Source organism: Podarcis gaigeae (genome assembly GCF_964106915.1).
Source record: "Podarcis gaigeae genome assembly, chromosome: 16".
NCBI lineage: Eukaryota > Metazoa > Chordata > Lepidosauria > Squamata > Lacertidae > Podarcis > Podarcis gaigeae.
Window position 1 is genome coordinate 34,880,969 of NC_139693.1, and position 26,200 is coordinate 34,907,168.

Below are 26,200 nucleotides of genomic sequence, written 5' to 3' on the forward strand. Positions count from 1 at the left end.
AAGGAATATCAACACAGGACAGTGTAGACTTCTCACCACCTTCATAATGTGATGAAGCTAAACAGCTAAATTACCGTATTTTTTGCTCTATAAGACGCACCAGACCACAAGACGCACCTAGTTTTTGGAGGAGGAAAACAAGAAAAAAAATATTCTGAATCTCAGAAGCCAGAACAACAAAAGGGATCGCTGCGCTTCTGGGATCGCTGGCTTCTGCGATAGCTGTGCAGCCTGCATTCGCTCCATAAGACGCACACAATTTCCCCTTACTTTTTAGGAGGGAAAAGGTGAGTCTTATAGTGCAAAAAAGTACGGTATATAAATATTGTCTCTAGTAAAACCTCCTTCAAATGGCTTCGAACTCAAAGGCAAAATGAGTGGCTAAGCATTTTGTGGAAAGGATTCACGTGAATACCAGAAATTCAGGTTTGCCCGATTGAAGTGCTCTGGGATGTGTGCCCAACCAAGCTCTACTTATAGTAGACCCATTCAGATTGATGGACTTAAGTTGGTCAGTTCCATTAATTTAACAGGAACATCTCTGAGTATGATGAACTTTGGGATTGGAAGCAACTTCAGGATCATAGAATTGTAGAGTTGGAAGGGACCTCAAGGGTCATCTAGTCCAACCCCCTTCTAGGCCAGAATCTCAATTAGATCATACATGACAGATGGCCATCCAACTTCTGCTTTAAAAGGAAGGAGAATCCACTACCTTCTGAATGAAGTCTGTTCCACTGTCAAACAGCTTATACCATTCTTCTTAATATTTAATTGGAATCTCCTTTAATGTAATTTGAAGCCATTGGTTCGGGCCCTGCCCTGTGGAGCAGCAGAAACAAGCATGCTCCATCTTCCGTGTGACAACCTTTTACATACAGTGGTACCTTATTTTATGAACAGGGCTGTCTTAAGCATATGCAGTGCTGGGGTGCAAAGATCTGCCCGGCTCCTCCCCCCATTGCCCAGTCCCAGGAGTGCAGAAGAGCAGAGCCAGCCAGCTGCCTCAGTGTCTTGCTGGCTCGGTCGCCCCCGAACTTGCAGGCAGAGCTGCCTGCAGCAGAAGAGCCAGTCACAGCGCTCCGGCCAATGGGAGGGCTCTTCCCCAGACTCAGGCCCCAGACTCTTGGCCTGGCGCCCCTGAGAGCCCAGCACCCAGGTGCCCTGCACCCCTAGTGCCTATGGGTAAGGCGGCCCTGTTTATGAACTTAATCCATTGCGAAAGTCCGTTCTTAAACCGAAGCGTTTGTAAACCAAGGCATGCTTTCCCATAGCAGCAGGGGACTCAATTTACAAATGGAACACACTCAACAGGAAGCGGAACATGTTCTGCTTCCAAGGCAAAGTTCACAAACCACAACACCTATTTCCAGGTTTGCAGCATTCTTAATCCAAGTTGTTCATGAACTAAGCTGTTCTTAAACCAAGGTACCACTGTATTTGAAGATGACTATCAGATCTTCTCTCCATTTCCTCTTTACCAGGCTAAACCTCCTCAGCCGATCCTCTTGGTTTCCAGACCCCTGATCACCTTGGTCACCCTCCTCTGCATATCTTCCAGACCATCCAGGTCCTTCTTAAACTGTAGTACCCAGAACTGGACACAGTATTTCAGGTGAGGTCTGACCAAGACAGAATGGAGTGATGCTATTACATTCCTCGATCCAGGTTTACATCCCTTAATACGGACCTCCTATCATCCTACTGCAACAAATGCATTTTTATTTTTATTTTTTAAAAAAACAGACTTTTTGCAGGTAGGAAAGCAACAGGGAAATGCACCAAAGTGTATGCAAAGAATGAATAATTAAGGCAAAGGTGTATAAACAGTGTACAAGAAAATCAGAATGAATGCTCATGGTCATATAACCTCCCTGCAAATGAATCAAAATGAATGCTCGATAGAGGCTGGATAGAGTCTAACCTCTACGTAAGTATTGTGCAATCAAATCAAGACAAACGCTCCATAAACAGGTCATCTGGAGAACCACAATGCAAAGAGCAGTTCAAACAATCCTTCATAAATAGATTTTAAAATGCACATTCTACCCTGCAAAGTTGCATCTGTTTTATACAAGCCACTCTAGAAGCCATGACTTCGCATCCACCCCCTCCCAAAAATCCTCAGAAATATGATTAGGTGACAGTCTCTAATCTATCCCACAGAACTGTGGTTCCTAGAATTCCACGGAGAGAAAGAACAGCTGCGGAACTAGTTTAAACAACCAAGAGTCTCATGGTTCCTTATTAAGACTTATTGTGGCTCAATAAATCTATCTTTAAGGTACTCCCAAACTTCTTTTTGCTGCTTCGTTTCTGCCTCAAGGAACCAACACGATTTGACTGTGCAGTGCAGATGTGACTGCTAACAATGAACAGCCTTAGCTGCATGTGATTCAAATGAAATAATGTGAAGTTGTAGGAAATATGCTGATGCTCAGACAGTGCTGGCTAAAGACTAGATGGCAACACCTAGATTAGATGAGTGACAAAAGAGTATGCAGCAGAGGATTTTGTTGTTGTAAAGGTGCTTACTAGAAAAGATCATGGGTGAGGGGCGAGCTGTTCATGTCCTGTATCAACATATGAACTGGAATAAGGCTGCGATGACTAGCCCTACCTCTGATACTGCACAAACTAAATCCACACATGCAACAAAAACATCTGCAGGCAGGGAGCTGATTGCACAGAATTCTAGACCATATGGAAGTTTTTGAGCATACAGCTATACACACAAAGGCTCCCCCTTTCCCTGCACACATTCACTCTGTATTGCATAGCCTTGATTGCTGTAACATGCTTTAGGTGAGGCTGCCCTTGTATCTAGTCTGGAAGCTGCAGAATGCAACATCCTGACTTCCAGTGTGGTGCAGTGGTTAAGAGCGGTGGACTCGTAATCTGGTGAACTGGGTTCGCTTCCCCGCTCCTCCACATGCAGCTGCTGGGTGACCTGGGCTAGTCTTACCTCTCTGAAGTCTCTCAACCTCACTCACCTCACAGAGTGTTTGTTGTGGGGGAGGACAGGAAAGGAGATTGTTAGCCGCTTTGAGACTCCTTAGGGTAGTGAAAAGGGACGCGGTTCGAATCCCCGCGATGGGGTGAGCGCTCGTTGCTTGGTCCCTGCTCCTGAAAACCTAGCAGTTCAAAAGCACATCAAAGTGCAAGCAGATAAATAGGTACCACTCCAGCGGGAAGGTAAATGGCGTTTCCGTGCGCTGCTCTGGTTTTGCCAGAAGTGGCTTAGTCATGCTGGCCACATGACCCGGAAGCTGTACACTGGCTCCCTCGGCCAATAAAGTGAGATGAGCGCCACAACCCCAGAGTTGGCCACAACTGGACCTAATAGTCAGGGGTCCCTTTACCTTTACCTAGGTTAGTGATAAAGCAGGATATCAAATCCAAACTCCTCTTCTTCCTCCTCCTCCTCCTCCTCCTCTTCTTCTTCTTCTTACAGGAATGGATTGCTGTCCCCATGCAACTCTGCTGCTGAAAGAGCTGCTTCCATCACCAGGCCAGGTTCAGGTCTTTGTGTTAAATTCGCAAAGCCCTAAACAACTTGGACCTTGATCGCCAAGGTCTTCTGATGGGGCACTGTTTGTAGTTCCTCATGCAGCTGGCATTCAGTCAGAGTTTACCAAGTGTGGCAAGTCCTTGCTTTGGTTGGAAGGAGTCATCTCTGATCGCTTTCAGATTTCTTTGGAAAACTGCTTTATTCAGGATGCACTCCTTTTGAACCTGGGATTCTCTGCCCAACAGCTTTTGCAGATGTGTTTGATGCCTTTATTGTTTTCACCGCAGCATTGTACTTTTTAATATTACACATAATGCCTAGCAATATTTTTATATGAAAGTGTGGTTTATAGATCTTTAAATAAATAAATAGTTGGATGTCAGAGAGTGAAACCACTTAGAATGTGCAACGTCACACATTGATAGAATGTGTTGTTGATTGACTTAAGTAGGGTTATGGGGTGTTGGTGCTCCTTTATAGAGTATTGGGACAGAAATCATAAAATACAACTGGGTGCTTCAGCGACATGTTGCTTGGGATCTTTAAACTCACGGCACTTGTAAATGTAAGACGAGAAGTCTTGAACTTAACGTAATTTATAGCAGTGGGTAACATTCTGGTTCTGGGTTTTGGTTTTTGTCTCTGCCTGATCCTTATGGCACTTGAACTCCAGATTCATAAATGGGTGTTTGGGTTGTGTTTGGTACTCTTGCTTCCTTTCTGGGTTTTGCATCAGGTATTTATGGAAATGGTGTGCAAATTTCTGGCCTCTAAAAGCTTTTTTTTATAAAAAAAAAAGAAATGAACACTATTCTGTGTTCTTTGAATTACTCTCTTCGGAGTACTTTCCTCTTTACGACCAACATGTGGAAGCCCTTTGAATCCAGCAGGAACTAGAGAGGAGAGTCAAGATGCCTTTATTGTTTTTGGCTCAAGGACTAACCGAAGTTTGGCTTGATGTTCTTGCCTCCCTCCTAAATACCTATCTGCATCTCAGAATTTCTGCCTGCACCTCTCACCTCCAACTTAGCAAATGCAGAGAAGCCTGATTAAGGTTGCAGTTTTATTGCATGCATTGTGTGTGTGTGTGTGTGTGTGTGTGTGTGTGTGTGGTTGGTGTTCATGACCTCGGTGACTGCCACAATGCCCTGCATTACTATAGCATTACAAACCTTTTTGGCCACGGTTGCTTGGTGACCGTTCCAGCAGAGCAAAGAACCTGCTTTAAAATTTAGCAGGTGAGGCATGGGTCAGGTAATTTTCAGTCTGATTGGCTAGAGGTTCCAGCCAGTTGGATAGTGAATGGCCAGTTGGGTATCATTTGTCAGTGAGAATAGAATCATAGCATTGTAGAGTAGGAAGGGAACCCAAAGGTCATCTAGTCCGACCCCCTGCAATGCAGGAATCTCATCTAGCTCATACAGGACAGACGCCTGTCCAACTGATGCTTTAAAAATCTCCAATGAAGGAGAGTCCACCACCTCTTGAGACAGTCTGTTCCACTGTCAAACAGCTCTTACTGTTAGCAAATTCTTCCTGATGTTTAGTCGGAATCTCCTTCCCCATAACTTGAATCCACTGGTTTCCATCCTACCCTCCGGAGCAGGAGAAAACAAGCTTACTCCATCCTCCATGTGACAGCCTTTAGATATTTAGATGGCCTTCACATCTCCTCTTCTCCAGGCTAAACATACCTAGCTCCCTCAGCCGTTCCTCATAAGGCTTGCATTCCAGACCCTTTATCATCTTGGTTGCCCTCCTCTGCACACATTCCAGCTTGTCAATATCTTTATTACATTGTGGCACCCAGGACGGGACACAATACTCCAGGTGGGGTCTGACCAAGGCAGAATACAGCAGTACTAATACTTCCCTTGATCGGGACACTATACTTCTGGTGATGCAGCCTAGATGTTCAGCTTGTGGTAAGATCTCTTGATCCTTTTCACACATACTACTGTCAACCCAGGTGTCCCCCTTTTACATCTGTGCAGCTGTTTTTTTCCTGCCTAAATTTAGAACCTTATATTTGTCCCTATTGAAATTCATTTTGTTAGTAGGAGAGTTAAGAGTTGGTTGGCGGGAGGAAATAAATTGGCTGGGGTGGAGAATTAGACTGAGTTGAGGGGAAAGCTGCTTAGAGGATCACATCAGGAGCAGTGACTATCAACGGCCAACAGTCACTTTTGAAGCCCCCTGTACATGTGTCAGTTTCCCCTTAGGTAAATAAAATCCCCTTAATAAAGCCTGTTTAAGTTTATCCTGCCTCCAGTGGTGGTGACTCTCTCATGCACAAACTTAACTACATTGGCTCACAGTCTGTTTCTGAGCACAATTCAAAGTCTTGGTGCTGACCTTTAAAGCCCTAAATGGCCTTGGCCTTTTATACCTGAAGAAGTGTCTCCACCTCCCATCATTCAGCCCAGACACTGAGGTCCAGCTCTTAGGATCTTCAGGCAATTCCCTCACTGCAAGAAGTGAAGTTACAGGGAGCCAGGCAGAGGGCCTTCTTGGTAGTGGCGCCCATCCTGTGGAATGCCCTCCCACCAGATGTCAAGGAAATAAACAACTACCTGACTTTAAGAAGACATCTGAAGAAATTGATTGATTGTATTTCTATGCCGCTTTTCATTCAAATGAATCTCAAAGCAGCTTACAACCACTAAATAACCATAACATAATAAATCATAATAGCATATATTGGATATGCCATACATCATATAAAATAATTAACAAATTATCAATAAAACAGTTGTAATTTATAAAAAAAAAACTTAACAAAACAGCAACTAAAAAATAAACTAAACCTCACAATTACTGCAAGTCATGTGATTAACAGATCAATGCAGCATTTAGAATCTATAAAACAATATTAAAAACATTATCAAAATAGCAACTAAAAATATAAACTAAGCACTAAGTTCCTTCACACAATCTCTTCATTTTTATTTCCTCTTCCCTTCCTGTGCTTTTACCCTTTTGTATCGTGTTCATCTAAGATTGTACGCCTGTAGGCAGGGACTGTCTCTGTATGTAAGCTGCTCAGAGAGCCTTTGGGGTTGAAAAGCGGGGCACAAATACTCCAATAAACAGATAAATAAAATTACTATGAAGTTTTAAAGCATTCCGAGGGAATGGATGGCAACAAAATGTTTCAAGAAATGCTGGCATGGGCACTTGCAGTGCAGACAAGGGAGGCTGGGGGAGCAGGAATCCCTGACACACACCTGCCTAGGAGTCAGCCGAAGAGAACACAGTGGGGGTTTTATTCCAAGTAAAAATGCATAGGTAGGATTGCACTGTAAACCTACACTCGCAAACACGCTTCGTAGGACAGGGATGGGTAACTGATGGGTCTATTTTCCGTTGATTCTGGTGCCAGCTGGACCTCAATAATAGCATGTAAAACCAGAGTAAGCTTAAAACTCTGCATCTCCCTGACAAAGCACAGCATTCTCTCTTAACCATTTTCTTCTTTTGTCCATTTCTACAGATAGAAACTGTGCAGTTGTCTATTGCACCTCCCGTCTCCCCCAGCTAGCATGGCAATGAGAGCTGTGTTCCAACAACACCTGGAGGGAAACATTGGCTTTTCTGTGTTAGAAGACTGCAGAACTCATCACTGCAGCAGGCAGTTTGCACATTCAATTAACGGAGAATGATAAGCCTTCCCCGTCATAAAACCTTCATAAAGCATAGATCTTACCTTTGTTCTGAAATGCTTCTCCAGGGATAGAAATATAACTCTGCCCTTCCAATGGGAAACGGTAGTGGGGCACGCTCAGGTGTAGGGGAGGCATCTTGACCAAAGAGTAATCTGTGTAATAATACAAGCACATGCAAAAACAATGATAAGGGGGAGGGGGCGACACAAACAGTACCTCAGGTTACGAACTTTGCTTCAGGATGAGAAATCCACTCCACTTCCCCATGGGGAGGAGTTGTGGTGGACCGCGTGGCCACCCACCCCCTTCCGGGGGTGCGGGACTTAGTCCCCCATTGCCTGGGGGGTTCTGGCCATGTCAGAGCCTGGCCAGCCAATCCACTGGCCGGGGGGGTGGCCAGGACCATTTAAACAGAGGCGCAAGCCAGAGGGCTTCCTCTTTGGCTCGCTTCCTCAATCACCCGCCCTCCCTCCCTATTTTGCAGGTTTTAGGCACTGGCCTTGCTATGGACCTCGGTTGGTCGCCGTTGAGGGACCTGGTAGGAATCTTTCCACTTGGCAAATTGGCACTGGCCACTTGGTTTTCGCCTACCTCGTAGCAATCATCACAACTTTGTTAGGGTTGCGGTTGACCTTGTGATGGGGGAGGGGAGGTGTGGCCATCACCTGCCCCTCCAAGCTTAAGGGTATTCCGTTAAAGGAATCCGGGGGTGTTGATCTTGTCCAAAGCCCAGGTCGGGGGCTAGGGCCATGACACAACCCCGATGGGAACACCGGGGGAGCTTGAGTTGGTATGCATTGACAGGGCTCTCCCTTCCGGTGGTTTACCCTTACCAGACTTCCTGCACATCAGGCAGGAGTCCATTCAATGCCTAAGCCAATAGCGCTCACATTCTGTAATCAATAAAGTTGCGGCCAAAATTTGCCCAATAACATTAACCTAATATCCGTGTCCTTGTGTGTGTTATTTCTCAACGAGGGGGTGGCTTCGGGGTCTTGACACACAACAGAAATCATGCGGTGGTGGCAGGAGGCCCCATTAGCTAAAGTAGTACCTCGGGTTAAGAACAGTTTCAGGTTAAGAACAGACCTCCAGAATGAATTAAGTTCTTAACCCAAGGTACCACTGTAGCTTCTTTTGTCCTTCCTGAATCCTCCAGCACATAATTTCATTACATATCCCCTGAGTTCTAGTATTGTCTCATGTAATACTAGAGGTCTGTGCATCAGCCCTTCCCAGAGGCAATAATATAACATCAGCTCCCACACAGCTACCCCATCCAAGAAAGATGTGTGTGCTAGAAACTAGTTTTTTCATGGTGGCAGAATTGGAGCTGCCTTAGCATAGGATGTTTTTAAGCATGGGTCTAAAATAGTGTGGACCAATGCATGTAGGCCACCAACTAATCACTGCAATAACCCATGTGAAACATAGAATCATTAGAAAGCCACTTTTGGAGAGCTGCAACTGAATTAAAAAGCTTTGGTTAATATTCTTCCTTCCCTCCAATCCACTGTATAAACTCTTTTGTGATGGATGCAGTCTCCCCCGCCCCCCCAGCCCTGATTGAAAGAGGGGAGGAAGTCTTCCTGTTTCTTGTCACCAAGTGAAAAGCTGCAGATGCAGACATGTCATACTGCAATTATCCAGATTCTGGTTTCAGAACAGGTGTCTGTGCGTGTGCCAGATAAGCCTCACCTGCCACGGATGATGTGCCTTCGACTGTTATGGCTGATGGGCTTCCTCCAAGATTGCGGCCCACATGAAGCATCACACTGTCAATTGTTTCAACTAAGTCTTGAGCAATGGGTACAGTCTGAGAAGCAAACCAAAAAAGAGCCACGATTACGATTGTGTGGAGGAGCAAAGGGAACCTTATGTCAAATGTGGGACTGAGAGAGCAAGCACTCCTTTCTGAAGATAGGGCTGCACATAGCCTACCATAATCTGGGGTGCTGATCTGGTGCCCCTGGCAGCAGCGTTGCATGAGCTCACAGTGCCCAGTGTTGGCATGCACGCAAGGGAGGAGTGCGTGTACTGGGGAATCGGGGCACGGAGGGTGAAGGAGCCCAAAGTAGCATCCCAGTGCTCACTGCCAACACTGCCAGAGTGACCCCACACTGCATCAGAGTCAAGCAGGGCTGCACTGTGCTACCTGCCCACCCACACAGGTGGCAGCCAGGCCAATTGATGCGGCACTTGGCAGGGGCAAACCAGCATGGCCCATCCAGGTACTCCTCCAAGTGCTGGCTCCTCTGGTGCCAGGGGAGGAGTACTGGGCCAGGCCGGGCTAGGGGCACCTGCATGGGGGCGCATGCTTCGTGCCCCCTCAAAAACCCATGACTGGGGTCACAACCCCTCTGGCACTCCCACGCTAGGACCCTGGCGCCTGATTGGGTCAATCTAATCCAGGACCACCTAGGGACCACCCACCCTGGATCCCCCCCCCCCAATTCAATTCAGGGTTTGGAATGATGTTTAATGATGATGATTTAAGTCTAATTTGTGAATTAACTAATTAAAAAATGATACAGATCAGAGCATAGGAATCAGCGTCTAGGGGCCGAGGTCATATGTCTGGAGGAAAAACTTAAACATGTAGCAGAGTTTCCAAAAACAGACCAGAGGCCATATTTCATCCAGCAGAGCTTTACTTGTGCTGAAGGCAAATGTAGCTTAATGGTGACAAATCCAATACATTCAGGATTGGTACAGTCCATAAAAAATCTAGTTGCAACACTTGAAAAACTTATAAACATATAACAAGACTAAACACTAAGCATACTATGTACAGAACAGCACACCAAAAGGAAGAGAGATTGAAAGAAAGAATGTAAAACCCAGGCTCCTACTGACCTATATTTACAGCCAGCATGACCTTAATTGAAAGAGATAAGAGAACTAGTTCAAATCAGCTTCCCAGAAGGTATAACCCAAACAATCATGAAGCTTCTGCCTGCTTCTCTCACACAGAGAAGCTTCTAGTACCTTCTAGAATCCTCTTGTATTAATCAGAATAGGAAAACAAAAAAAATTCCTTCCAGTAGCACCTTAAAGACCAACTAAGTTAGTTCTTGGTATGAGCTTTCGTGTGCATGCACACTTCTTCAGATACACATCTGAAGAATAGGCGTGTATCTGAAGAAGTATCTGAAGAAGTGTGCATGCACACGAAAGCTCATACCAAGAACTAACTTAGTTGGTCTTTAAGGTGCTACTGGAAGGATTTTTTTTTGTTTTGACTATGGCAGACCAACACAACTACCTATCTGTACCAGAATAGGAAAGATCTCCACACATTAGATCGATACTTTCTGAACTGACACCCTTCACCCGCCCCCAATATTTGAGCCCCCAATGATGGGAATTGCCATTCAAATTGTGCGTGTGTGTGTTACATCATGTAATCGGTTATGTGGGGTGGGGCTTGTTGAGAATTTCCATTCCACCTTAAGGAGCAGACATAGGATTGTTAGATGTCACATGTCTGTTTACATACCAGCACAGCTTGCTGGGAACTTCTGTTGTGTGTATAGCTTTTGCTTCTCTCTGTCTCTCTGAGAAGACAAAGAGAGAGACGACATGTTTCTTTGTCCTGATTTATGATTAATAAATCCGTAGTTGTAGTATGCTTCCACAAGCCTCACGCCTATTCTGCATGTGCAGTTTGTGTGCGCAGTTCGCTCGGCTGATATAGTGTGCCCTGGCTTTGAAGCCTGGGTCACTGATTTACATCGGAGCAGAGGCCGGTGGGTCTTTGATGGGTCTTCGCAGTGGGATGGCTGCGACCCTCTGCATGCCAACAGGGCTTACCTGAGACCCCCCCAAAAAAAAATTTATTCAAGTTGGCACCCTTGGATCAGAAATAGACTAGTCCATCTGCCCCTAGTGTACATGGGTCATCACAGTTCAAACACCAGCAAGCAAAGTTCCATATCACCTGCAACCAGTGGCGTAGCGTGGGGGGTGCAGGGGGGCCGGCCGCACCGGGCGCAACATCTGGGGGTTAGGGTTAGGGGGCGCAAATCCACGGATTAGGGGGCGCAAATCCACGGGTTAGGGGGTGCAAATCCACGGGTTACGGGGCACAAATTACTTGCCTTGCCCCGGGTGCTGACAACCCACGCTATGCCACTGCCTGCAACACTAAGCATGTAGTCCAAATCCCATGGACAAAGGAAAAAGCAGAATGGGAGAGGAAGTTTGGAGAAGAAATATGTAGACAGGTGAGCAAATGAAGCATCCCTTCCCTTTTACCACATCACAATTAAAAATATATTAGGGGAAGAAAAGTGGCAAGTTGGTTGCAGGTTTGCAGTTCATGTGTAGCAAGGCATTACCTGTGACATTTCATTCCAGCCGTGAAACGCAAGCACACCTTCCACAGTTTTAAAGAAGACCTGCAAACAAAGAAACCCAGGTCATTTCATTACAATATCAAAACCCTCTTCCTCCATCTCCTCCAACCCCCAGGAAATAGCATTTGAGTCACCCCAGGTGCATATTCACTCTAAAATAATAGACATGTCACAGAGAACCACTTGTGCTCATTAAATATTGTACAACAATATTTTAAAGCAGAAGGGTATTTATGGACACTAACAGGACAATGAAACTCCAATTACATTAGCATCCATTTATCCCCCTGCTCAAGATATTAAAACCAATGTACAAATGCAAAATGTTTGAAACTGACTAAACCTTGGAGGGGCTAAGGTAGGAGAGGGAAAATGCTTGTAGAATATATATATATTCTCGTGTCTGTGTGTGTGTGTGTGTGTGTGTGTGTGTGTGTGTGTGAACATCAGTTGCCAGACAGAATTTTTAGAACAGGGGGTATCTACAGAAATTGTTTCAATAGGAGACGAAAGGGACCCATCTCTGCAACAGTTTATCACAGTTTCCTTCTCCCATTTCAACGCTGCATTAATTCAGTTGGTTTATACATTTCCACTGCAGAACACGTTTTCATTAGCTGTAGCTCAGCAGTAGCTGTAGCAGTAGCAGTAGCTGTAGCTCAGCAGTAGAGCAGGTGTCTTGGACTAGAAGTTGGTGGGGAGAGCAGAGTAGCAGACAAAAGTGATGGTTCAACATGTTTTGGACACCACTGATATCTCTCCAAAGAAATTCAGAGATTCAACATTTGATAATAATAATAATAATAATAATAATAATAATAATAATAATAATAATAATTTATACCCTGCCCTTCCTGGTTCAGGAAACTGGGTTCAGTGTGGTTAACAACAAATTTAAAACATTTAATTGATGCTACAAAAAACCCCAGCATAAAATACAGTGTAAAGTGTAAATAACAATAAAATCAAAATCAAAAATCAGTTTAGGGGGGAAATCCATCCAATAAACATTAGATGATCACCAGGGCTAGCTGGCTAAATTAGTCCCACTTGGGCCAGCGAGGAGACCAAGGGAGAACCAGCTGTAGGATCCCAGAGCAGGCAATCTTCACAAAAAGGGGAGGGGGAGGGAAGGAAGGGGAACAAAAGATCAGGTCAGGTTCAAATTGAAAGCCAGGTGGAATACTTTTGTCTCACAGGCCCTGCGGAAGGAAGTTAAATCCTGCAGGGCCCTGGTCTCATGGGACAGAGCATTCCACCAGGTCGGAGCCATCACTGAGAAGGCCCTGGCCCTGGTGGAGGATAGTCTGACTTCCTTAGGGCGCGGGACCTCTAAACTATAATTATTCATGGACCTTAAGGTCCGCTGCGGGGCGTACCAGAAGAGACAGCCCTAAGCCACAAAGGGCTTTAAAGGTCAAAACCAGCACCTTAAACCTGACCCAATACTCCACCGGGAGCCAGTACAACTGGTAAAGCACTGGGTGAATATGCTCCCATGGCAGGGACCCCGTGAGGAGCCTCGCTGCTGCATTCTGCACCCGCTGGAGTTTCTGGGACAGTTTCAAGGGCAGCCCCGCGTAGAGTGAATTACAGTAGTCAAGCCTGGAGGTGACCGTTGCATGGATCACTGTGGCTAGGGCGGGGTGGGAAAGGTAAGGGAGGCACTGCCTCTTCTTTTCCCACTTCCAATTCCTTTTTGGAATTCCCATTTTTGTTACAAATGCTTTGCAGGCCGAAGGTCCCTAGCATCTCCAGTTAGGGCTGTTCCCTGTCTCAAATCCTGGAGAGCCTCTGCCAGTCAGTGTAGGCAGTACTGAACTAGATGGACCAATTGATCGGTCTCAATCTAAGGCAGCTTCCTCTGTCCCTAACCTACTCTAAGGGCTCCAAATGTATGCGCAATTCCTGGGAGTGCGCTCCATAGAACCCAATAGCTATTACTTCTCAGCACATATGTCTAGGATTAAGAATGGGTCTGTTGCTGTCAGTGTTTTGCATTAACAATGTCTGCAGCCAGCAGCAAGTTTTCAATAAAGATTTTATGCGTTCTTGTACCAGAGCTGTTGTCATTTTTTTAAGCAGTATTACAAGGAGATAACAAATATAGATTTTGTTTCCTGCAAAAGTATTCAATGCTCCACCTCACCCAAAAAATACAGTAACTAAAGGACAGTCCCACCACATATGCATATAAACACTTTATGTGATTACCGATTGGCAACGGTGTCCCCCGCCCTCCAAAAAAAGCAAAGCTCAACAACTCTGGGGAATTCCCCCCCCCCCCAAAAAAAAAAATTGTGGCAGTCCCAAAAAATAGGGGCCGTCTTATACATGGAAAAATGCTGTAGTTTTTAAGGACTTTAGGGTTTTAATGGTGTAAGATAGCATTTATGCAAAAGTGTACATCGTATCTCTGTCATTAAAGGATATAACCTGCAATCCTTTGTAAACTTGCCTGGGAGCAAGGCCCAGTAAATACAGTGGAACAGCATTCACATGCACACCTACTTCAGAGTAAACCCCATGGGACACAGTAGGACTTGCTTCCAAGCAGACATGGCACGTTAAGTCCCATTCACTTCAGTGGAACATGCTCCCAAGCAGGGATACAGATAAACTAGATTGGGGTGAGGAACTTCAGGCCTGGGTGTCAAATGTAGCCCACCAGGCTTCTCTATCTGTTCAGAAACCACCCTATGGTACTGAGGTAAAAATTACATTCATTGCTCCACCCACTTTTTCCTCTGGCCCTGCCCACCCAGGAGGGAATGTAGCCCAAAGGCGCAAACAGATTCCCCACCTCGGCAGTAGATTATCCTTCCCACTGAGAATTTCAGGCACCCTACCCCAGTTCCTATGGGACTCCAGTGAGGTTGACCTGCAGAACCGGCACTGTTAGGAAATCAATATTTTAGTGCAGCCCTCTGGAACTCCCTATCTGTTGACATCAGGCAGACACCTGTATCTGTACTTTTTCACTGCTTAAAATATTTGTATTTAGGCAAACCTGTCTTTTATCAATAATTTTAATGTTCTCTTTTATTTTCTTGTAAACCACTTTGAGGTTTTAACTGCCAAACAACATATAATTTTTTGTTAAAAATATCCTGGCATTCCTGACATTTAGAAGTTGACATGTGTTTTAAGCTGGCTGTTGATTTTAATTAGTTTTGAATGCTTTTTAATACATGTTTCTCTTTTGTCTTGATAACATGAATGTTTTCATCTTCTTTGGTTTTGTAAACCACTGAAGAGTCTATTTTTTTACAATCAAATGGCATATCAAAGTTGTGAAATGAGCAAGTAATAAATAAAAGTATAAAAGCACCCCTCCTCCTATGCCACAATCTGGCTCCCCCATCCCACACAGTGGCTAAAGACACAGAACCACAAAAGTCTAGGGTTAGAAAGACCCCAAGGGTCATCTAGTCCAACCCCCTGCAATTCAGGATTCAAAGCTCAATCACATGAATAATATTACATCCACTCTGGCTACATGAGAATAAAATTCAAATGGAAATTGGGAGACTAATAGTCATTTTATTTTCCTTTTTGTCTGAGCAAACAATCTGTGTCTCTGCTACGCATGGGTTTAGCAGGACAATCGCTGTCAAAATCACAGCTGATTACCGTCACAGCCAGAGCTCCAGCCAGCAGCACTAAAAGGGGAATAATCCGCCCGCTGCTGAAATCAGTGCCAGAGTTTTGTTAGCAGAGAGCAACTTCTCGACTCTGTCAAGCTCAAAATCCTCCAGGCATTGCTGCCCATGGTGCACAAAGCAAAGAGGGAGCACAGAAGCCCTTTAGCTCAGCTACATAATGGGTCTGGGGCAGAAAAATCCAGGGAAGTCAGCACAAATTCTCTCTGAGCCATAGGAAGTGCTAAATGGCCTGTGAGTAAAGATGGGCAGGGGAGCGAAACTCAATTTTGTTTGCCTTTTAGCGAGATACTACCTGGTTCGCACTTCTCAAACCAATACGGAACGTGGTTATCTTTAGGTGTACTTCTAAATGAAATTTAGCTCTCTTTATGCGCTCTTCTCCAAAGTTTGTTCTCCACCCAAACCATGTGCACAAAAATGCATATATCCGTAAAAATGAAGCACAAACTAATTATATTAGAGGGAAATACTTGCAGATAAAGGGTACATTGTTCAAACAGGTTTGAGGTACTTGCCACCTTGTCATTTTATCCCCACAACATTGTTTTCAGTGTACAGGCACTGCTTCAGTCCCTATGGCCAACTTTACAAACGGCCTTATTCGTTTAATAAAGAGATGGAGAGCTCAAAGAAATTTACTTCACTAAATTCACTAACAGGTGAAGGAGATTCACCTCAATCAATTGGTAAAGTACCTCATTAAGTTGAAGAAGTGAAGAAAGTTTACCTCAGTAAGGTTGAAGGCCGTATTTGCCGTAAGTGACTCATCAGGTAAGGCACGGGAAATGTTTCCTAAATAGTCCAGCATGGTATATGGCCGGTGAAAGTTTCCTCTCTCCTCTGTAAGGTTAATTATTATGGGCTGGTATGCGTTTCTGGACAGCTAAAAGGGTGACACAAAAAGCATATATTAGAACTTTCTGCTCCTCATCTCCCTAGGTCACTGAAATGAATGGTTGCTTTTGTTCAACATAAGACCTTCTGAATGCTACAACCCAGAATGGTTGGAAGTGGTGGATGTCCATAGGCGCCGACTCCATGGGGCCTGAGGGGGCCCGAGCCCCCTCAAAAATTCATTTGGGGGGGCTCTGCCCCCCCCCCAATAATTTAAGAAAATTATTAGTTATATTATGCTTTGTAAAATCACAAAATTATGTTGGTATTTTTTATTTTCCTTGTTTGACGATAGTTACCTTTTAAAATACATTCAGTAATGAGTTAAAACAAAGCCACTCCCGATCTAGAGAGGGGGTGGGGTTGCGGGCTCTCGACCCATCAACAATCTCGCGGGGCTGGCGTCAGCCCCGCGAGAAGCGGGGATTCCCCCTAGCTCATTAATATTCACCGCCCACGGCGGCAGCCAATCAGCTGCCACAAAGGGCGGGCCCTCACAGGTTCACTTAAGGTCGGGGCAGCCCGGGGCTCGCCCCTTTCGTTCCCCCAGCAGCAGCGGTTTGGAGGTCTTGGGCCCCCCCAATATTTTTTATAAGTCGGTATGGGCCCCCGCCCCCCCCCCAATATTTTTTATAAGTCGGCGCCCCTGTGGATGTCTACTCTAACATTGGAATCTTAGAGAGATAAATTTAGAGAATACTGTATTTTTCCATGTATAAGACTAGGTTTTTTTCCTAAAAAATAATGTCAAAAATTAGGGGGCATTTATACTCTAGGCCATCTCCCCCCATTTTCTTAAATCTGATTCACAAAAAATAGGGGGCATCTTATAGAGCAAAATATGGTATTTTGTTTTATTTCAAAAACTTTCCATTTCACTTTTTGGCCCCTGAATGGGCTCTCAAGGAAGCTTCTGAGTTACACACAAAAGGATGGAAATATGTTTTCATGGGTCATTTTGCTGCTGCAACTTTCTCCCTGATCTTCCCTCATCACGACCTTTTCCCTCTGTCCCAGCCCCCAATGCCCAAAACTTTCCCCATTCTTCTCATTCTCATCCTGTGGAAGCTCTTAATCTTTACTGTGGGAGCTCTTCACAACCCAACTGTACAACAGGGTTGGGAAGACTCATTCTCAAGAGCTATGTGTGGCCCTCCCGAGACTCTCTATATGGCCCTTGAGACTCTTCCCAAGCCACACCCCATCCCCACATCCCCACTCCCCCTTGAGTGTTTTGGGCCTGGCTGAAATGTGCCATGAAATTCTTGCCTGCCTGGATGGAAGACAGAGAAGGATGTGTGCAGAAACTAGTTTACTATACAGTGGTACCTCTGGTTGCGACGGGATCCGTTACGGAGGCCCATTCACAACATGAAAAGAGTGCAACCCGCAGCGACAAATCTGCGCACGCGTGGGTTGCGATTTGCCACTTCTGCGCATGCACGTGGCATCATTTTGCACGTCTGCGCATGTGCGAGCGACAAAACCCAGAAGTAACCCTTTCTGGTACTTCCAGGTCACTGCGGGACGTATCCTGAAAGAACATAACATGAAGCGGACGTAACATAAGGTATGACTGTACAGAGGTAAAATTGCTCCTCTCCTTGCTTGCCAAGAAGGAAGATGGAGAATGTGTGGTTTGTGTGTGTGACCCTCCAGCTCCCATCAGGCCCAGTCAACATGGCCTGTTGGAGTGTTGTGGGTATCAAGGAGTTAAACACTCTGTGCTAATTGTGAATGCTGACTCAGCAGGATGTGATGACTAAGCATCATGAGACATGGGACGTTGCCTAATGTATCCATTGCCAGCTAGTATAGAGAGGCATGGTTGACTTCAGTTGGTAGGGGTACGAAGAGGTGATGGCTTCTCCCCTGAATGTAATTCTACCTGTATGCTGTGTATACAACAAGACTGCTTTACGATGCTGCAAGACTGCAACTGAATAGAGCCTTAATGGTCAAGGATGATGGTCTACCCAGCCTAGCAATCAGTTTCCAGGAGTGACCAGCCAGATGTCTCCAGGTACTCACACGTAGTGCATGCAGGTTAAGTTGGCCAACCCTGGGACCCACCACAGGGTATGGAGGCCCTGTTTAGCTACCATGGCTTTCCCCCTAAAAATTATCCATTACATGCCACACCACAGAAACACCCTCCAAAACGTTTTGAGGAGCAGTGGTGGAATTTAGTCTGAGTCTGAGCACATGCCGGCACAACGAGAAGAACCTTTCACCGTGGATTTCAGCCTGTTAAATTGCAGCTCACTGCAGTGAAACATTCCTGACAACTAGCAAGCAGTAAGTGGGAAAGCTTTTAAGGAAAACAAAACAAAACACACATCAGACACGTTTCACCCATATACTGAGCAAAAATTGCTTTCCTTCCCATTCAGGCTAAACATGCTTGATAACAGCTGCATCAAAATCCCATTAGTTTTTCGTCTTGTTCATTTTGAGACTTGCGGGGTGAAAGCCGAATTCTGATGGAAGGGAAAGCACTCTAGCAACAGACTTACTTGTGCTGGGAGTTATGAACTGAAAACTTTGCCTCCAACTATTTTATTCCCCATATATATATATATATATATATATATATATCATATCATGTTGCTGGACTAAGTTCTCCATGGAACAGAGATCAATCTCAGATGCAGTGGAAAAAAGAAGCAAATCCTCTTTGTTGGAATGTACTTAACAATAATATGAACCAGAGGCCTTCTTATTAGAGATAATGTCAACTGAAATCAAGAAAGAAGTAAGACCACTCTTTATGTACGCAACATCTGCAGCCAGGATTCTGGTCTCAATGAATTGGAAGAGTAAAAGTACACCTACAAAGTCAGAATGGCAGGTAAAAATGACAGAATAAATCCAATTGGCAAGAATGATGGGAAGAGTTAGAGGGTACTCAATGCAGAGAGTGAGTAAAGAATGGATAGTACAGTATTTAAAGAATATTTGAAAAACTACTATGATAGCAAAAATCTCCTGGCAGACCTTGAATGATTCTTCTAATGTATAGATAATAAACTAAAGAATTTTTCTCTGAAGGAAATTAAGGAAACAAAGTACAATAACATGATACTGTGTAAAAAGAAAAACAAATGAGATTCATTTTTTTGAGAACAATCCGAAGTTTATTTTATCTTCCTTATCTTTAATCTTTCTTTTCTTTCTTTTTTTCCTTCTCTATTTTTCATTGTTGTTGTTTTTTCTTTTTTCTGTGTGGTGTACGTGCATAAATTGTAACATGGTAAATTGCTGTGTAAATATGTGTTGAATGTTTAATAGTTGATAGATAGATAGATGATAGATAGATAGATGAACCAGGGGCAGCATCACGGGTTGGCATCGCTGGGCATTTTCTGAGGTCCATAGTCCTGCAGGGATCCCTCTGCTGCTGCTCCTCCTACCTTGCTGTCACTGCCTATTCAGCTATTCTATCCAACAGGCAGTGCCCTGAAAAAAGTCAATGGGGTGTCTGCCTCCTCTCGCTTTGCAATCTTCAGCTTCATCTACAGCTGGGCCAGCCCGCCCATGAGACAGGGTGAGGTTGTCGCCTCGGGCGGCAGGAGTGACAGGGGTGGCAGATGAGGCCTCCAAAAAGGCTGCTGCAGATATCGAGTGAATCCAGAAAATGATTGGAGTGAAAGGAGAGTAAAGTTAAGATAGAAGAAGAGATTAAAGAAATAATGAAATGTGTTTAAGCTAGTTGGAAAAATAAAGTAGCGTAACAAGAACGGCTGGAAGTCAAGTCATTTGGTGGGTGTCCGTGTGGGGTAGGTGTGTAGGTATGTTGATATGTACAGTATAAAGGTAAAGGTAAGGGGACCCCTGACCATTAGGTCCAGTCGTGACCGACTCTGGGGTTGCAGCGCTCATCTCGCTCTATAGGCCGAGGGAGCCGGCGTTTGTCCACAGACAGCTTCCAGGTCATGTGGCCAGCATGACTAAGCCACTTCTAGCGAACCAGAGCAGTGCATGGAAACGCCGTTTACCTTCCCACCGGAGCGGTACCTATTTATCTACTTGCATTTTGACGTGCTTCTGAACTGCTAGGCTGGCAGGAATGTACAGTATAGGTAGGTATTATATAGAGTAATATAGGTGTGTTTTATGTTATGAAAATAAAGTAGTGTGTTATGTACGTATATTACGTACCGGTAATTGTGTAAATGTATATGTATGTGTTTTATACGTTAATACATTTTTTTAAAAAAAGGCTGGTGCCACAGCAGCAGGACAGCTGCAGTGCGCTTCTTGCAAGTCAGATCTCCCGTCACCCCAAAAACCTCTTGAAAAATAGGAGATGCTGCTGGTCTGTGTCCACACCTAGGGAGAAAATGGCAGGGGCTGCCCTTCTTTCCTGGCAGGGGAAGAGGACCCCATTTTGTGGTTTGCCTCAGGTGCCAAAATATCTTGAGCCAGCCCTGATCTGCACTATACATACCGCTTTGAACAGCCACGGTTTCCCCCAAAACACCCTGGGAGCTGCAGCTTTGTAATGGTTGTCAGGAGTCCCCTGTTCCCCTCCCAGAGCTACAATTTCCAGAGTAGTTTAACAGTCAATCCCTTTTCCTATGTGCAGCTCAGAGGAAAGGGATCCAGGAATGTGCCTACCATCGGAAGGGTTGCAGTTCCCTGCCATCCCCACGGAGATGCCGAAGAAAACAAAGACTGGTCACCTAGAAACGAAAGAAAATATTAGATATAAATTGCTCCCGTGCCTTAAAATCGCTGCAGTACCTGATGTAAGATTGGACGGGGGGTGGGGGAGAGAAAACTCAAAACAACCCAAAACAATCCTGCAAATACTGTCCCAGATTGAAAATGCTGCCTGCCTGCTTGCCTGCCTGTCCTCCTTAACATGCAGAATAAACAGATGGGCAATGCAAACAGAGCTTCTTCTCTACCCAGGTATCTGCAAGAGAGCTTCCTCTGCCCTCTGCATTCAGTTCTTCAAATGGGGTCCCGCTTTTAGCTGAGACATAACACTGGCTCCCTGCACCCTGCACTTTGTAAATCAGGGACAAACTACACGAGATGTCCTTCACACAATAAGCCATTGTGACAATGGCTTTCAAAGCTTTAATGGTAGTTGCGGGGTCTCCAATTCAATTCAAATGTGGATGGGGTACAGAGTTATTATTCTGATTATATATCAAGTTTCTATCCTGTCCTTCATCCGAGGAGCACAGGGTGGTATACAATTCAGAAACACAAAAATATATACCATGGAAGGAAACAAAAACAATACCCCCCCCCCAAAAAATTAAAAGGCCATCAATTGTTTAATCAGCCAAAGGCCTGGGAGAAGAGGAATGTTTTTGCTTGGCACCTAAGGGTGTGTAACAACAGCACCAGGCCAGTCTCCCTGGGGCATCTGGCTTGTGTGCAGAAGGTTGCAGGTTCAATCCTTGGCAGCTCCAGAATATCCCTTGTCTGGAGGTCCTGGAGATCAGCTGTGAGTGAGTGTAAACAATGTTGAGCGAGGTGGACCATGCGTCTGACTAAGGCAGTTTCCTATGGGAAGTGGGGAGGGGGTCTTCAGGCATTTGCCCCTCTGGTGTGGTCCTGATCTACTTCCCCAACCTGACACTGCAAGAAAAAGCTTCCATGACAACGTATCATGTGGTTGGGGGAGGGGTCTCACCTAATTTGGCTTTTCACAACCAATGCACTTTGTTCCTCAGGAGCAGGCTTCCTCAACCTCGGCCCTCCAGATGTTTTTGGCCTACAACTCCCATGATCCCTAGCTAGCAGGACCAAGTGCTCAGGCATGATGGGAATTGTAGTCTCAAAACATCTGGAGGGTCAAGTTTGAGGAAGCCTGGCTAAGGAGGGAGCACTTCCTGCTCCTGACACCAACCCCTCCCCCCATTCCACTGGTGCAAATTCTCTTCTGCATTCCCATATTTTTTAAAAAGAAAAGGCACTGGGGTTTCCCCCCCCCCCCACGTTCTTTATTTCTGAACAACACACTGTGTAAAGTACAACAGTGGGTGAAGCTGGGGTGTGGAATTCAAAGGAGTGGGGATTGTGAAAGGAGAAAATAGGGGGGGGAGGAATAATAAAAGGATTGAGTGGTATTTGAGGGAATTATGTAAGCAATGATACACGTAGGTAATCCAGTTCTGTTTGTTGAATCGACTAGTATTAAAAGTCATCTGTAAATACCTGCGCACGCAAACCAACTGTTCTAGGAAGTGTTTTCTTGGCACAGTCTTTTAAACATAATCTCCTAAGGGGTGAGGGCATAGCTCAGAAACACAGTGCATGCTTTGCATGCAGATGGTCCCAGGTTGAATACCTGACGACATCTCCATTTAAAAGCAGCCTGCGGCAGATAATGGGAATGAACTTCTTTCCTGAGACACTGGAGAGACACTGCCAGTTAGGGTAGACAATATGGGGCTGGATGGATAAATACCCTGACCCAGTGGCAGCTGGTGCCCACTGGGGGTGCTGGGATGGAATGCAGGAAGCCCAAACAGCAAGAGGGGCCAGAGCCAATGACAGGCAAAGTCAATGAGTCCAAATGTTGCCCCCACCCTCCTCCCTCCTATATTCTAAGCAAGCAATCCTGAAGCTAAGCAGGAGAAAACTGACAAGCAGTTCCACCTCTGGGGACCAGTTGCGTACCTTCCAACACAATGCAGCAGCCTAGGTCTGGAACACCACTTTCTGGGTCCGCACTCCCATGTGAGTCAAGTGCCCCATACCAGATCGTGGCCCCCAAATAAGGGTTTTTTCCTGGGCACAGAACCCCAAAACCTGTGTTTTTGGGTGCTGTGCCCAAAATCGCATGAGATTGTGGCAGCCATTTTGGACACTGTCCACTCACGGGGGGGGAAACAGGGTGATCCGGGGTTTTTCCAAGGACAGTTGATAAGTATGTCAGTTGTAAGCAAGCAAACAGGCAGGTGTGGGCTAGCTGAGAGTCTTGAGTTGATGGGAAAGTTCCTTGTCCACTCTAATGAACCAGCCTCCGCTGGCCTGACCTGATGTGTGTTATCTGTCTCATGAATAAAAATCATTAAAAGGCCATGTACAGGAACTACTGTATGATCAATACAGATCCCTTCTCTTTTCCACTTTGGAAGTGGCAATCACCTCTTCTCAATCTTAAAGTTTGGTGCTTTATCAGCAATGAAATGATCTATGGCAGCCCAGCCCAGCTTGGCGCCTTCCAGAAATTATTGTATTATGACTCCGATCATCCCTGACCATCAATCATGCTGGCTGAACTGGTTGGTTTGATTGATATCTGGTGGGAGTTTGAGTCTGAGGTTTGCAGAGGGTACCACGTTGTGGATGGCTGATTTGCATTCAACATGCACTCATTATCATTTTGCAACATGCAACATTCTCACTTTGTCTAGAGTTTGCAAAGCCCTAGTTAATGGGGAAGGGACTTCCCCTGCAAGATCATAGAGAACATTGGTATACCTCTTCTGGATTGCATGCAATCTTTTCTAGGAGGAAAAAAACCACCATTTCCACTTACCTACAGCAGCAGTAAAATACTGCTCAATCTCATTGGCCGTGAGCACTCTTTCCCATATGATAAATTCATCAAAAGCCCCATTGACGTAACGCTTAGCCTGGTCACCCTCTGACCCTGTCAACATGTTTGAATTAGAGTCATCGTAGCTGTAGAAAGGTGTCCCCTTTGGATCAGTGGTATTTAAGGTTCCATTGACGTAGACTTTCAAGCCATCTTCAGATTTCCAGGTAAACAGAACATGAGTCCATTGGGGACCTGAATGAAAAGCACAGAAAGCTAGTGCAGACACCATGACTCTATAAACCCATTTAAGAATAGCCCAAAATCCCTACAGCAATCTGTTTCCCACAGTGCCCAACCAGATGGTGGCTATGGGAAGCCCATAAGCAAGGTGTGAGGACAAGAGCCCTCTCTCCCTGTTGTTCCCCAGTGACTGGTATTCTGAGACATGTAGATATCTGGTCTTTAGGATAGTAGATTGCCCTCATGACTATTAGCCATTGATAGGTTTACCCTGCACGAATGGAACTACTCAAATTCATTTCCCTCTACTCAAATAGATTCCCTCTCATTGTTAGGTTTCTGTCTGCTGTATCTTCAAGCTCTATAATGCTATTGTGTAGGTTGGGAGAGGATGGGCTTCTGCAAATTGTAACTGCTATGCATGTAATGGGGGGAGGGGAATACATTTTCTCAATATAGCACCGTGTCTGTCTATCCCACCCCCTTTAAAGCCATCCACACTAGAAGCTATCACAAAAGGTATCAATGAGTAATTAAATGATGCAATTCATTATGTGAAGAAGCAGTCTATTTTGTCTTTCCTAGATCTATTGCCAATCTAATTCACCAGGAGGAATTAATGGACTTACATTAGTCAATTCCAATGGGTCTGTTCTGAATCAAACTAACATTGGATGCAACCCTAAATTTCTAGCCTGTATGACATTGCCTGGTGAATTCTCAGAAGCTGAGTAAGATTTCTAGCGCTCAGGAGGGTGAGGTTTCAGTACTCTACATCATGAATAGTGGAACTAGAATTGTGCAGATAAGCACAACTATTCAACTTTGCATCCTTTATGCAATTTTGGCAGGATACAGAACCCAGCTTTTCTCAATGTAAAATTCTGGCAAACTTAAACACAGACATCCCCAATAATAGCTGCATAATGGAAGGGTGAAGTTCAAGAGATGTAGCTTTTTTCCATCACAATGCAATGGGGAGGAAAGGATCTATACTTTCTTCCCTGCTAGGCAGTTGTTAAAGGCAGAAGAGTTCACCTTTTAAGACCCTTTGAATGTGACCTTTTTATGTAAAAATACATTTACTATGGTTCATCACTAAATTTCAATGAATCCATACAGACCTGAAAAATCCAAATTTACCTGGCGGAATGAAATCGGCTTCCCACTTCTTTGAAATCTGATGGTTAAAGAGCTCTATAGACCCTTTGCTTTCACTGAAGTAGACTTTGAATCCAGTGGAAAGTACCTGATCCCCATATGCAGGAGGGGGCTTAGTCTGCTGCTCCTGAGTCTTCCAGAAAAAAGAGAAGGTTACACCTGAAGAATAGCAAAAAGAACATGAATTGTCTGTGAGAAGATAGACGTGGAACTGAAGTTCATCAGAACAGAGGTGGGTGCAGCCCAGCTTGAGCAGGGCACACCTCAGTTGTGCTTCCACTTTGGCTAATCTACTTTATTTGCATATAAACACACATGGAGCACTGCAACATGGCTCCCTCTCTCTCTAGCATCAGACAGCAGAGAGATAAATAACAAAGGACAATAGTCCCACTTCACAGAACACAGTAACACAGACATCCTGTCTCTGTCACTTCCCACTCTGTGGAGTCAAAACACATACCGTCATGTGATAGACAAAAAACCCAGGACTGCAATCATAGATCAGGAATTCTAACATCTACTGCAACTAGGTTGCTCCTCCCTCATTCTGCAATCCTGCCTAATTACCTCCACCTGTGTCTCCACACTCTCCCCCTCTGTCAGCAATGGGACGCAGCTGACATTGGGTAAAGTGAGGCAGCCACCGCAGACAGCAGGTGCTGAAGAGGGAGGGGCAGAGAGCAGTTTCGGTTTCTCCCAGTTTCTCATTTTTCCAATCTTAAATTCAGATTTTCACATTTCCAAACCAGTTTGCAATAATAATAATAATAATAATAAGGTCCTCATGAAAATGAGCCCCAGTCAGCACGGCCAGAGGTCAGGGATGATGAGATCTAGAGCCCATTGGCATTTGGGAGACACTGCATTGATTGGATCAAGATGAGTTCTGGGGTCATCATCAAGTTATTAATCACCTTATCTAGAATAGTCCCAAGGCAATGTATCATTTTGAAAAGCAACAAATAAATAAAAAAGGCACACGCGGAACAGCAGATACATTTAAAACTAAACTAGAAAGAATGAAACATAGATACTCATGGCAAAGGCCCACTCAAGGCTGGGGAAGCTTCTCAGAACACAAATGCCTCCATTTGTTTCCAGAAAGAGCGAATAGTGGACAAAGACTCTATTCCACAGAAATGTATAACTGTAAGGGGACCATAAGGTTAATCTAGTCCAACCCCTTGCGATGC

At 44.9% G+C, this 26,200-nt stretch overlaps 1 protein-coding gene across 2 annotated transcripts in view; it reads right to left on the reverse strand.

Annotated features, from left to right (window-relative positions):
- The window catches only part of ADGRD1 (adhesion G protein-coupled receptor D1), a 276,194-nt gene that overhangs the window by 225,073 nt on the left and 24,921 nt on the right, over positions 1-26,200 (reverse strand). For both annotated transcript variants that reach the window (XM_083717092.1, XM_083717091.1), the window contains 7 exons: positions 24,987-25,163; positions 23,601-23,855; positions 20,714-20,778; positions 15,927-16,082; positions 11,517-11,576; positions 8,875-8,992; positions 7,218-7,328 (listed from right to left, as the gene is read on the reverse strand). In XM_083717092.1, coding sequence (XP_083573218.1) covers positions 7,218-7,328; positions 8,875-8,992; positions 11,517-11,576; positions 15,927-16,082; positions 20,714-20,778; positions 23,601-23,855; positions 24,987-25,163 — 942 coding nt within the window. The remainder of the gene's footprint in view (positions 1-7,217; positions 7,329-8,874; positions 8,993-11,516; positions 11,577-15,926; positions 16,083-20,713; positions 20,779-23,600; positions 23,856-24,986; positions 25,164-26,200) is intronic.